The sequence below is a fragment of the Malus domestica genome, chromosome 09 (assembly GCF_042453785.1).
Source record: "Malus domestica chromosome 09, GDT2T_hap1".
NCBI classification, from domain to species: domain Eukaryota; kingdom Viridiplantae; phylum Streptophyta; class Magnoliopsida; order Rosales; family Rosaceae; genus Malus; species Malus domestica.
The window spans coordinates 15172519-15185571 of record NC_091669.1 but is presented as its reverse complement, the minus strand read 5'-3'; the positions used below and the strand labels follow the sequence as shown (position 1 = coordinate 15185571).

General features: G+C 36.8%; 2 protein-coding genes across 8 annotated transcripts; one reads left to right on the top strand and one right to left on the bottom strand.

The window, feature by feature from the left end:
- The first annotated feature begins 1636 nt into the window (after positions 1-1636).
- Positions 1637-3741, top strand: LOC103424156 (transcription initiation factor TFIID subunit 9). 7 transcript variants are annotated; one of them, XM_070805456.1, is made up of 5 exons: positions 1678-1818; positions 1942-2003; positions 2380-2416; positions 2646-3042; positions 3275-3741. In XM_070805456.1, the coding sequence occupies exons 4-5, from the start codon at positions 2785-2787 to the stop codon at positions 3545-3547; spliced, it is 531 nt and encodes a 176-aa protein (XP_070661557.1). In that variant the 5' UTR covers positions 1678-1818; positions 1942-2003; positions 2380-2416; positions 2646-2784; the 3' UTR covers positions 3548-3741. The 7 variants fall into 7 exon arrangements, with proteins under 7 accessions (XP_008360460.1, XP_008360457.1, XP_017184718.1 ...); XM_008362235.4 differs by lacking the exon at positions 2380-2416 and having other exon boundaries at positions 1641-1818; XM_070805457.1 differs by lacking the exon at positions 1942-2003 and having other exon boundaries at positions 1661-1818.
- A 247-nt stretch (positions 3742-3988) lies between these two features.
- LOC103424155 (probable GTP diphosphokinase RSH2, chloroplastic) lies at positions 3989-8527 on the bottom strand. Its single transcript, XM_008362233.4, has 6 exons — positions 7119-8527; positions 6827-7012; positions 5797-6257; positions 5459-5617; positions 4990-5341; positions 3989-4472 (listed from the first exon to the last, which is right to left on the bottom strand). Exons 1-6 carry the CDS (start codon positions 7887-7889, stop codon positions 4164-4166), a joined length of 2238 nt encoding a protein of 745 aa, XP_008360455.1. The 5' UTR covers positions 7890-8527; the 3' UTR covers positions 3989-4163.
- Between the last annotated feature and the right edge of the window lie 4526 nt (positions 8528-13053).

Below are 13053 nucleotides of genomic sequence, written 5' to 3'. Positions count from 1 at the left end.
TCCCTATTTTCTGTACTCTCTTTTTCTCTCATATCTTTCATCTCTCTCTCTCCTCCCAAACCTCTGATCCTCTTTCGATTTTCTCCGCTCTTTATCTCTCTCCTCTCTATCTAGTTGGATTTAGAAGTTGCCGATTCCACCAGGGAAATGATGGAGGGTGACATTTTTTTTCCTATTTAATTGTTAAAATTTAAAAATAATTTTGAATCTTATACCAAACAAGTTTTTGGGTCTTAAATAAAATTGTTCTCGAGAAATGTTTTGAGATATGATGAATTTTTAATAGGATACCAAAGGGACCCTAACGTTTCCTCATGATCGAGGCTAAGGGTTGCTTGCCTTATGCCTCGAGCCCACAACAACAACAACAACAACAAAGCCTTTTCCCACTAAGTGGGGTCGGCTATATGAATCCTAGAACGCCATTGCGCTCGGTTTTGTGTCATGTCCTCCGTTAGATCCAAGTACTCTAAGTCTTTTCTTAGGGTCTCTTCCAAAGTTTTCCTAGGTCTTCCTCTACCCCTTCGGCCCCGAACCTCTGTTCCGTAGTCACATCTTCGAACCGGAGCGTCAGTAGGCCTTCTTTGCACATGTCCAAACCACCGTAACTGATTTTCTCTCATCTTTCCTTCAACTTCGGCTACTCCTACTTTACCTCGGATATCCTCATTCACAATCTTCTCCTTTCTCGTGTGCCCACACATCCCACGAAGCATCCCACGAAGCATCCTTATCTCCGCTACACCCATTTTGTGTACGTGTTGATGCTTCACCGCCCAACATTCTGTGCCATACAATATCGCTGGCCTTATTGCCGTCCTATAAAATTTTCCCTTGAGCTTCAGTGACCTACGCCTTATGCCTCGAGCCCGAGATATAAAAATAAGGTGACTTCCAAACTCATTCTCCAAAAATAAAAAATAAATCTTTAGAGGCTGCTAGCAACGTTCTCATATGAAACTTCTTAATTCTTTTTTTCACCCTTTAATGTTACACAATGATTTGAACCATCTATTTTGAATTTCACCCTTTAATATCTAATGGTTATCCAATAATTAAACAATGAAATGTTATTCGGTTAAACCCTAACACTATGTTTGGATGAAGGAAATAAACTTGAAATTTTGACAAAAGTCATAAATTATAAATTGGTATGCACCAAGTCTCTCGTTTGGATTCATAAGCATAGAAATTTAGAATTTCTGAGTGGAAACAAAAAAAACTTGGAATTTGGGGCCTCCAATTCCCAAGTTTAAATTCCATGTAAATAAGTGTCATTTCCAAATTTCTAAGGGTGAGAACTTAAAAATAACAAATTTCATTGTTCTTAGGTTAACCAAACAAAAAAATTCACAAATTAGACAATAAAATTCCGTCATTTGAATTTCCATCATTTTAAAATTATGTAGTAATTTTAAATTTCCTCATCCGAACAGAGTGTAACATTTTGACAACATTAATCAAACGGTAAGACGATTTAAAATTTGGCTGATCTTCGTTATAGTTGATATTTAGAGGATGAACTAGAAAGTAAACGGCTTCCAGTATCGCGTCAGATTAAAAGGTAGCTGGGCCTGATTCATATCTAAGCCCAATAAGAAACGAGCAATGAACCATGGACTCTTCCCCATAACCCACCCAGTACCCACGCCCAATTCCCAAACTCACTCACCCTCTCTCTCTCTCTCTCTCTTCCTTTTCCTTTTCTTCTCCCGCTCATCCATCAGCAAAGCCCTAGCTACTGGAATCGAACTCATCGATCTGTCTCTCACGCAAATCCAATTCAGAGAGACCTCACCCTCTTCGGAACAAGACGAGGTGAGCTATCTACTTTCTTTCTCTCCATCTTAGTTATGTTTGATTTATCATGAAATTAGCTGTGTAAGTTTCAATTTCTTTTATTTGGGTCCTCAATTTTTGATCCGGGTAAGCTTAATATAGGATTTAGGGCTCAGTTCCTCCATTAAGGGCGAAAGCTGACATCAAATCTACAATTCCGATTGGTAAGTTCTTGATTTTCATCGACCAGAATGGGTTTTGTATTGTGGAAATAAATAGGGTTTAGGGTTCTTTTTGTCCAGTGGACAAAATTAGAATATAAAATTCGAACCTTTCGTGTTCTTTGAAATGTGCAAATTTCCAGTAAGCTGTGGAGATTGAGTTGGGGTGTGAATCAGAATATGGGTTTTCTATGGGACCTTTTTTTTTTTTTTTTTTAATCTTTACATTTGACTCTGATTGTGTTTACGTTGTATTTTTTTTGCTACCATATTTGATATGCTCTACTAGCAACCTCCTTCATTGTTTCGCTTTCTGCTCGCTACTTATCTACCTCCATATTTTGGATATTCATCAATTACTGCCACAAATTTGTGACAGTTTGGTGTGCTAATTGGGTTAATTTTCCACAAAATCTGTAAGTTCGTCGATCACTGCCTTGAATTTGTGCTAGTTTTCTTCTTAATGTTAATTTGCCCCAAAATTTGTACATTCATCAATCACTTCCTCAAATTTGTTCTAGTTTGCTATGCTTCTTGTGTTAATTATGCTCCAAATTTGCATATTCATCAATCACTGCCTCTTTTGACCCCAAAAAATATCACTGCCTCTAAATTCTTATTTCTGTTAGTGCCCTCGATGTGCAGCCCATTCTTTCTGTAGTGTCTATTATCCTTGACGCATTTACTGGAGTCTTGAAGGGAAAATAAAAAGGTTCAGTAGTTTAGAGGTTTAGCCCATCCCATTGCTCCAGGCGAGCCTAAAATAAGTACCCAGAACCAGAAAATGGCAGGGGAAGATGAGGACTTGCCCAGAGACGCCAAGATTGTGAAGACGCTGCTAAAATCGATGGGTGTGGAGGAGTATGAACCTCGTGTTATTCACCAATTCTTGGAGCTGTGGTATCGATATGTTGTTGATGTGCTCAGTGATGCACAGGTCTACTCCGAACATGCTGGTAAAGCCGCAATTGATTGTGACGATGTCAAGCTTGCTATTCAGAGCAAGGTTAATTTTAGCTTTTCACAACCCCCGCCAAGAGAGGTAATTTATATCACTTCCTTTATTTTTCATCTGCTAAATCTGAGATCATGTTAATCTGAGTTCGGCTAATAAAAGAGTCCGAGAAGATGCATCTACATTTACTATGACATGTTATAACATCAAACAAAGATTTGTCAACATAATACAGTTTTCTTCAGCTTGTGTATGAGTGTGCGCTTTTTTTTATCGAGCATCATGTAGAGAGTTTGACATTAAGCTGGCCCATTATCAGGTTTTACTGGAGTTGGCTAGAAACAGAAACAAAATCCCACTACCGAAATCAATTGCCGGGCCTGGAGTGGCATTGCCGCCTGAACAAGACACATTGATCAGCCCGAACTATCAACTGGCAATCCCAAAGAAACAACCAACCCAAGCAGTGGAAGAAATGGAGGAGGATGAAGAGCCTTCTGAACCAAAGCCACCCCAAGAACCGAAGCCCTCTGATGTGCCGCAGAACACTCCCCAAAGGGTATCCTTCCCCCTCACTAAACGCACAAAGTGAGGATCTAGCTGATGGGAAGAAACAGTGGTTCATCTTAGTGCAGAGGTGTGAGATGTAGTAATTGTGTTTGCTTACAACAAAATGCTGATTTGTATTAGATATGTATACTTGTAAAAGAATGTTCTGCAATACTTTCGATTTTCAGTTATTTGAACGCTTATAACATAAGATAATTGCTAAACAGATGTTCTGCAGTTGACTTCTGTTCTCTTACTGTAAAAGAATATTCTGTTCTGTTCTGTTTAAACATGATGAGGTACACGAATACCGGGTTTGTGCTCCAATTGGCCAATACGGTAAAGGGATACGCGAATTTCGCCAACATGTCACCATAGAACCAAAAGGAAGTCGAAACGCCAAGCATGTCGCAAGGTAGTACCCTGAGTCCATACAGAAACTTACAAGAACATAATGTTGGGGGAGTATCGTGAAAGATAATAGTGCATTCAATGTGAGAACCTTCATAGATAAAAGCAATTTTAACACCTTGTTGAATTCGGTTAGTCATCGAATAACAGAACCACGTAGCTGTTCCGTACAAATGCTTTTGTTTTATATACAAGAATGACTTTAGTGTCACTGGATACAACTATAAACGGGACAATCTGCATTCCGGTCAACTTCTCCAACCCGCCATACGGTTAGCAGGAGGCCCTGCACTCGATACACTTGTGCCCCGGTCGTACATGCGCTGAATCTCTTCTCTGTACTCTGTCAAAGACTTATCGGGAATAGCTGGAGTCAGCTCCACCACATCCCCCATCTGCAGCTTGCATGTAGGATCGTTCACTGGCGCATGGTTCAGCCTCGGCCTCAGTTCTTCCTTCAGTGGGAACCCGTACGGAGTCCATCTCAAGCTCCCTCGCCCAGCTTTTTCCAGCAGATCCATAACAGTGGAGTTTGCAGGATACTCTTGCACAGACATCTGGAATAATATAACGTACATGGTCAGACTCATTGTAAATATGTACCTGCTTGTTTTTCTTTCCTAATAACATTAATATGAAAAGCATACAACATGAACAAATACGTCTCTGTGATATAAGCAGGAAATACAGCCATTTCTTACAATTAAAACCTTACAAAATCCCAAAACAAACTTATTTACGTCAAGACTTGTGCCTACCCCATTGCTAAATGTGTGCCATATTATTTTGCTTATCCCGATTTTATGTGTCATATGGACACCCGACAAGGTGCATAACACGCGTCTATCAACACTGACGACACCATGCTTAATGCACAATTTCAAATGTGAAATTACAATGGTGCAGAACATCAGTTCAAGACTATCATCCATAGACAAATTTTAAGGTCATTGCCGTATGAAAGTTAAAAAGTCCCATAAAGACCCACCTCATATACAGCTAAATTATTAAATCCAGCTACAAACCAATTAAACATATTCGTACAAAATTAATAGGAAGTTTCCTAGAACAAACCTTATCATTCTCTAGCATGATGACAAACACCGGCCCGTCTTGACCACAGTGGGGCTTGTAAGAATATGGACAGTCATCAGAATGGGTAGGAAACGTGCATGGCGGCTTGATTGAATCGTCACAGCCAACGGAGGACCTGTCTCTGTTCATTGCCTCGCACTGCCAAGTGACCACCCATCTGGCCCACTCAACCATTTGAAGCACAAATGAGGGGTGCTTACAGTCACCTTCCTTGTATCTCCAATGAGCTGCAAATCCAAACTCAGCCTGCAAATGCATCTCCTTTGTTCGAATTTGGACTTCCAGTGGAATCACGCCTTCACCCATCACCACAGTGTGCAATGACTGATACCTATATTATTAGATGAATATTAGCACAAGCAAGTGAAAAAAGGATAAACTAGGTGACTAGAACTTTTTTGAGGTACGTTGACCAAATAAACAAAGAACTTTTTGAGGTATGGCATACCCATTACACTTGGGTTGAGTTATGTAGTCCTTGAACTTCCCTGGGACCTCAGACCACAACTGGTGAACAACTTTAAGTGCCTCGTAACAATCATCCTCATTTTCGACAATCAAACGCAGCCCATGAATATCATGTATTTCATCCATGTTTAGCTTCTTCCTGTGCAAAATAAAGCCATAAGCATGTTAATTTCAATCCAGGCATGGAGAATAATGTGCTATAGTCAAAGCATGCAACTATAACTCATTAATCTACTGATCCATTAAGAACTATGTTTATAACAAAATTTATGGTCAACTTTTATGATGGAATAGAGAGAGAGGGCCGATATAACATACTTTAACATTTTAGAGTAGATGCTATACAAGCTCTTATGCCGCCCACAAAGAACATGGTAGGAAATGGCTTTATCCTTGAGAGCACGCTCTAATGTCTCCGTGGCAGAAATAATCATTGCCTCGTCAAACGAATCTACAAGCTTAGAGGACAGTTCTTTGTGCTGATCCGGGTTGAGATGCTTAAAACATAAATTTTCCAGCTGCACCTTCCAGCTAGAGATTCCAAGTCTGTTGGCCAAGGGCACAAAAATCTCCAAAGTCTCCTTTGCAAACCTCTGTTGTTTAGCCAAGGGTAATGCATCTAGTGTAATCATATTATGCAATCGGTCTGCCAATTTAATGAGGACAGCACGGGCATCTGCCATGGCAAGGAACATGGTATGCAGGCGATCTGCCTCAACTGTTTTGCATGCTGTATTATTATCACGGGCAAGCTTGCTCAAATGACTGAGCTTAGACACCTGATCAATTCCATAAAGAACTAGATTAGAACTAGTAAATGTCAATATCATATACGATATTCATAGAAAAACAAACACAGCAATAGCACCATTTGAAATATAGAATCCTACACTAGGTTTTGCTTTTGTAAGTAGAGTACCATTACATAAATCTCAACAGCTGCTTTTTCTATTCTAAGTTACAATTAGAACACTGTGCAACATGATTGTTAACTTCATACAGCTGCAACATATGCAAGACAATCATGTAACTCATGTTAACATGAGCTCAACTATAGAATTAATTGATAGCACAAGCATTCATTCGGATAAGAAGAAAACAGTTAACTTTTAATCAATATGACATCTATTACACCAACTGTAAAGTTCCAGTGCAGATGTTATAGAAAGCTTAAGTGGAATCCGTGAAACAATGGCAGGTAGATTTCACATATCATGAACAATTAACTTGAATCTAGTTTTCAACATACGAAAACAAACAACTTCTCATGCACGAATAAAAATTGACACTTGTCGAATTACTTCCATTCAGTAATACAATAGAGTACTGAAAATTATCGAACACATACCCCTTCTACTAAATCAGCAACCCCAGCTCCAAATTTCCCAAATATGTAGTCATAACACATAAAAGAATCATCAAGCGTGTCATGTAAAAGCCCTGCAGCAACAACTGTGGAATTAGCACCGATCAATGCGAGCAACACCGCCGTCTCCACACAATGCTGCAAATAAGGATCGCCACTTGCTCGCATCTACAGTAAAACAAAACATAATACAACAACAAAACTTCTCAACCCAATTCACCAAAATCCCAAAAGGCAAAAATCGAAACAAAACTCAAACCCAAACAAAATTTACCTGCCCTCTATGCGCTTTTTCGGCCTCGTAAAAGGCCTTGATAATAAAATCTTCATAGAAAATCTTGTGCCGCAGCTGCGCACCCACTAGCAACTCCTTAGCATAAGGCTCAGCAATTCCCTCCAAAAACCCATCTTCCATGTTGAAAGTCAATTCATCAAGCACAGCTGAAGAACCCACATCCAAACCATCAGTCTGAGCCTCGAAGCTCGCCGAGGCGTAATCTATGCAGGAAGAGCCCAAAGCACCCCTCACAAACCCATTAAACAACCCATTACTCCCACACCGAATAGAATTCAAGCTAATATCTCCATTGCTAGACCTTTCCCTTGCAATTCTCATCGGCGGGCTTCTCGCCGACCCCGAAACCCCGCTACTGGAAGACGAGACCGGACCCTGAAACACCGAAACCGGGCTCTGGTCCCGGTTCAACGAAGCCCCATTGAACTTACTCCCCGAATACCGAAACGAGCTGCTCAATTCCTTCAATTCCTCGCCTCTATCGTGCCACCGAGAACCCAATTCCTCTCCTCCACCCGAAAAGCTGGACGACGACGATGACGCGTGCTTCACCGTCTGCGACGAGAACAGGCACGACAGCCCCCCAGCCACCGGCTTCTGCGACGCGGAGGGCGTCGACGCCGTCGACGACGAAGATCGAGAGCTCAATTCGAAATCGTGTGAGGCGTGCGCGTTGATCTGGCACGGGTGCGCCGTGGAGCACACACTGCTCGGCGGGCTCGCGTACAGAGCTATTGTGGGGACCGTCATGGCTTCCTTTTTGAGGCGATTCCGGACCCCAAATCACAAATCGAGAAAACCCAGATAACGCTTTTCGTCCAAATCGAATTTTCTCGGCGAGCCACTAATTTTCTTCGCCAAAGCAACGAACTTTCCCGGGAAACCAACCACTTCAGACACCCAATTGGACTTTTTCAGATACCCAATTGGACTTTTCAGATACCCAATTGGACTTTTCCAGATACCCAATCGGATTTATCAGAGAGACCCAGTAAGTAAATTTTTGAAAAGAAAAAAAATATCCAATTGGGTGAAATGGTTCTGTATCTAAAATTCTTGTTCGATACCCAATTGGACAAATCAAAGATTGTGAAACAAAGAAAAGTACAATGGATTGAAATTCGAGCTACAGTTATGTACAGATTTATAGAAATTGAGCTCAATAAATCCAGAAACAACTGGAAAGCTAGACCTAATTCGAGGAAAGTAAGTCAAAGACGCTTAGAAATAGAACGCAGGAGAGAGAGAGAGAGAGAGAGAGAGAGAGAGAGAGAGAGAGAGAGAGAGAGATGAAGCTTCTTTCTTCGTCTTTGATTTTTTTTTTTTTTTTGGTTGAGAATCTCTCCCTCCTCTCAGACTCTCCCTCTCTGTTTTGTTGTTTTTCAATCAAGTGGTAGTTGCTTATAGGCCAGGCATTTGAATTGTGAAATTACCTAAAAGTCCTGGGGACATGTGAATTTGGTTTTAAACCATCTGGATTTTTTTATTTTTTTACAATTGGACAATCTGGGTTTATTGGATTGCTGTGTATATGAATCCGGCTGTGTTTCCGTCTTTAATTGGAAACGAGAACAATAAACAACTATAATTAGACAAGTACAGAATGTTTTTTTTTTTTAGGTAACATAATTTTTTTGGCAAACCATCCCATTTTTTTATTAAAAAATTAGGCAAACACCACGTTTATAAAATATATAAAGTACACAATTTGAACAAAAACAAAGTACACAAATTAAAATTGAAAATCGAATTGAAACTTCTCATATAGTTGATAAAAAGTGCTTTTTTGCTCGCACCCTAAAGTAAGTGTGATTTTCACCCCTCCGATTGTTTGTTGTTAGATCAATTTGGTTAAATTAATTTAAGACATTATCTCAAAATTTAGATTAATGAAATGAGGATAAACCTCGATTTACGGGAGTGAGAAAAGATGCACTCGTGAATAAATGTCATATACATATTTACAAACCAAAATACACTAATTTTGCAATTGGTTTTCCTATGTGATGCATTTGTCTCTTAACTACAAATTCCATTCCCTGATCCAAACTCAAAAACAGCAAAAATCAATTTGGAGAATGAAAGTTGGCTAAGTTTGTAGAATTATCTCCTTCATATATTATTTTACATTTTGATCCACTCGATTGATTTTATATTAAATATTGGATAAATTATCAAATGTTGAAATGGTAAGAGAATGGTGACTTAATGTGGTATTGTTTAACACTAATGACAGACTAGAAGAAGCAATTATCAATCTCCCACTTGTGAGCTCATATCATATGTTGCAATCAAGCTTTTTGTCTAAAGTTAGATTACGTTGGATTCCACTAATATGGTGTTATTAATTTTATCTATGTCGCGTTTGAATGAGTTATCAGTGCTATATACAATACTCAATATAAGCATATCTCTCTTTAAGTTATAACTTATATATTAGTAATATTAGATGATAGTGTCACAGTCACATTAAAATTTTAAGTTTCTCCACGCATGTTACTAGAGCATCTCCAATCAATGAGTTAAATCTAAGGTATAATAACACGTAACTAAATTAAAAGGTATAAAGAAGTTCAAACCAAAATATCTATCCTATATGGATTAGCATAGGAATTGTTTGTCGCCAATTTTGACATAAGGGAAAAGATGTTGTCTTTTCATTTTATTATTGTTTTGTTGCGTGAATGCCACTAAAAATTAATAAAAATTGATTTTAATTGATTTCCTTTTTGAGTGGGTCATACGAATATTATTAAAATCTAAAAATTATATCCTTTGGAGAAAATCATATGCGTCAGCAAACTAATATTTAATATTTATCTTTTCACAGCTTCATTGGAGATACTCATATATGAAAAAGGCATACCATAATGCAAACTCGAACATGCATATATTGCATCAGAGGTAAGGATGGGCAAATACCCATTGGTTATGGATAACCGCGGTTACCCGTTCATTTAAATTAAACGGTTACGGTTATGGGTAACCGTTTAGATAAATAAACGGTTATGGGTATAACCGTTTACCCGCGAAATTTAAATGGGCGGTTATGGGTATTAACCACGGTTATAAACGGGTAACCGTTTACCCATTTATTTTATATATGTAAAACTAACACAAACCATGTTCTCAATCCAATAATACTTTAGCACCCAATAAATTAGCAAGGAATTCATCGATCATTCTCTCAATAATACTACTACAGGAATGATGATTCTCATCATCAAGGAATTGGCCAAATTAATTTAAATTTCTTGTAGATAACCGTGAAATTGACAGAAATGCTTTGACAGAAATATCTTCTAAACAATTTTTGTAACCTAATAATACTTAGCAAATATTATATTTACCTTCATTGGTAACAGTTAAAAATATCGTCCGTAAACTATTATTTCAATTATTGGAATGGTATAAGGACTTAAAAAAATTAAAATATAGAAATGGATGATGAATGTACCTATAACGGTGTTTAATTGTCAAAAAAAAAATTATGACAATTTTTTTTTAATTTTCAAGTTGTTAAAAAACATGTAGACGGGTGAAAAAAGGGTAATGATAAAAAAGAAAAAAGATAAATGGGTTAAAAATGATAAATGGGTAAACGGGTATTAAACGGTTACGGTTAAATGGGTATGCGGTTATGGGTATGGTTAACCGTTTATAAACGGTTATGGGTATGGGTATAACCGTTTAGGCAATTACCCAACGGGTAAACGGTTATACGGGTATGAGTATAAACGGTTATGGGTAAATTAACCGCGGTTACCCGCCCGCATAACCATTACCCATCCCTAATCAGAGGCGGCTTTGGGGGAGCAAAAGATGCAACACACAACCCCAAATTTGAAGGGGTCAAAAAATTTCTGCTATCTAGTATTTATATGTAATAATGTTACATATCAAGAAATTACTTTTATAGTTCATTTATTTTATTTTCTAATTATAATAATTTGGAGTGCACAATGAGATTTTGGAGTGCTAATAACAACACACTAAAAAACATTTTATCCAACTTTATTATATAATAATGCCATATTTTCAAATGAATTGTAAAGTTTGAGTTTTTGAAGTTTTTTTTTTCTTCTCTTGTTTGGTTGTTTAAGATTGAAGTGGTTTTTTGATTATTTAGTGAAGATTATGTTTGTAGTTGTTTTTACTTATTTTTTAATGACATTTGTAAACTTCCAATCAATGAGTACAGAAGTTTGTTTTGATTATCTTAAGGAGAGGTCTTTTTATAAAATTCGTGTATCAGCCCCGAAATCATAGACGATGGTATAGTGCATTATATCAATTGTAATTAAGGCCTGCCATGCCAATTAAAAAAGTGAAAAATCATAGGTCACTCAACGACGCAAATATAAGCATTTGATATAAGTTTTTCTTAAGACACATGAGCTTCTGTCATGTCTATATTTTTATGAATCAACTTCAAGATATAATTGTGGATCACAAGGAATAGGCAAACAATATTAAAAAAACAAAGAATCGAACGCAACTTCAAAAGAACTAATAAATATAATGAACTAATTGAGTTACAAATTTATTAATATAATAAACTTTGATACGAGGAGTATGACAAAAGCAAGGCACATGAACATAATCCCAACTTTAATCAAATTTTATATAAAATAATTCACCTAAACTCAAATCAGACAAAAAATCAAGGGGACAAATATTGACATTTCACTAGTGAGCGAAGGATAATCTCCCCAGTAGGTTACAGTCCACGACAAGGGCCACGTCACCACCAATTATTTAATTATTTATAAATAATGTTATTCATATCATATTTTTATACTGTCTGATATAAACAGCCATATTATTTAAAAAATTTACAAAACAAAAAAAAAGAACTTATCGTATATTACAATCATCATTTAATTAACTAGTTTTTTAATTATTATTTTATTAAATAATTAACTAAATTTAAAAATCTGATTAATTTAAATGATGTGGCTGTTTACATCAAATACCACCTAAAATGGTATGAAAATGTAGTACAAAAATATGATATGAATAACATTACTCTTTATTTATACTTGTAATTTTCAGATTCATACAAATACTGTATTTCTTGTCAATTTAAGTACACGTGTTCTGTTCATGGTCAATTTTTTGTTCCTTATTTTGGTTTTTTTCTTTCTATTTCTTGAGGGTAGCTGTGGTTGATGTATTTTTTTGAAAGCTAATTTGGATCGGAATGCTATTGGTTGTAAAATTTAGTGGAGTATATTTCATCAAAAACAAAATTATATTTTATTCAAACTTTCTTTCAATAGAGCGATATTGTTAGTGAATTAATTAGTTAATTGTTAAAGAAAGAGAAAAAACGAAAAGATTACATGTATATCAAAATGTATAAACAAAAATTCTTTTTGTTGTGCGATATAACGTACTATGCAGTATTTGATTCATCATTTGATAAAAGCTCAAAGGAGTAACACTGTATTAACTTAGGAATTGATGTGTGCATGAGCATTAATAATGGTACTTATATATTAAAACTAAATACCTATAATTTCGTACAAGATTTTGATCAGAAGTGATCCCTGAAATTGACCTATACCATCACTGAAATTGACCTATACCATTAAGTTGGTCCCTAAAATTGAAAATCAATCAATGTAGTCCCTGAAAATGCGTGTTGCAAATCAATGTGGTCATTCCCTCACAATACCAAAAATTATGACAATTTTTTTTTAATTTTCAAGTTGTTAAAAAACATGTAGATGGGTGAAAAAAGGGTAATGGTAAAAAAAAAAAAAGATAAACGAGTTAAAAATGATAAATGGGTAAACGGGTATTAAACGGTTACGGTTAAATGGGTATGCGGTTATGGGTATGGTTAACCGTTTATAAACGGTTATGGGTATGAGTATAACCGTTTAGGCAATTACCCAACGGGTAAACG

Excerpts from the sequence above, each read along its gene's own strand:
- LOC103424156 (XM_008362238.4), top strand. The coding sequence starts at position 2,785 with ATGGCAGGGGAAGATGAGGACTTGCCCAGAGACGCCAAGATTGTGAAG. Across the intron at positions 3,043-3,274 it reads CACAACCCCCGCCAAGAGAG|GTTTTACTGGAGTTGGCTAG; the intron begins GTAATTTATATC and ends GCCCATTATCAG.
- LOC103424155 (XM_008362233.4), bottom strand. The coding sequence starts at position 7,889 with ATGACGGTCCCCACAATAGCTCTGTACGCGAGCCCGCCGAGCAGTGTG. Across the intron at positions 6,258-6,826 it reads TTGCTGATTTAGTAGAAGGG|GTGTCTAAGCTCAGTCATTT; the intron begins GTATGTGTTCGA and ends GGAATTGATCAG. Across the intron at positions 4,473-4,989 it reads TCATGCTAGAGAATGATAAG|ATGTCTGTGCAAGAGTATCC; the intron begins GTTTGTTCTAGG and ends ATATTATTCCAG.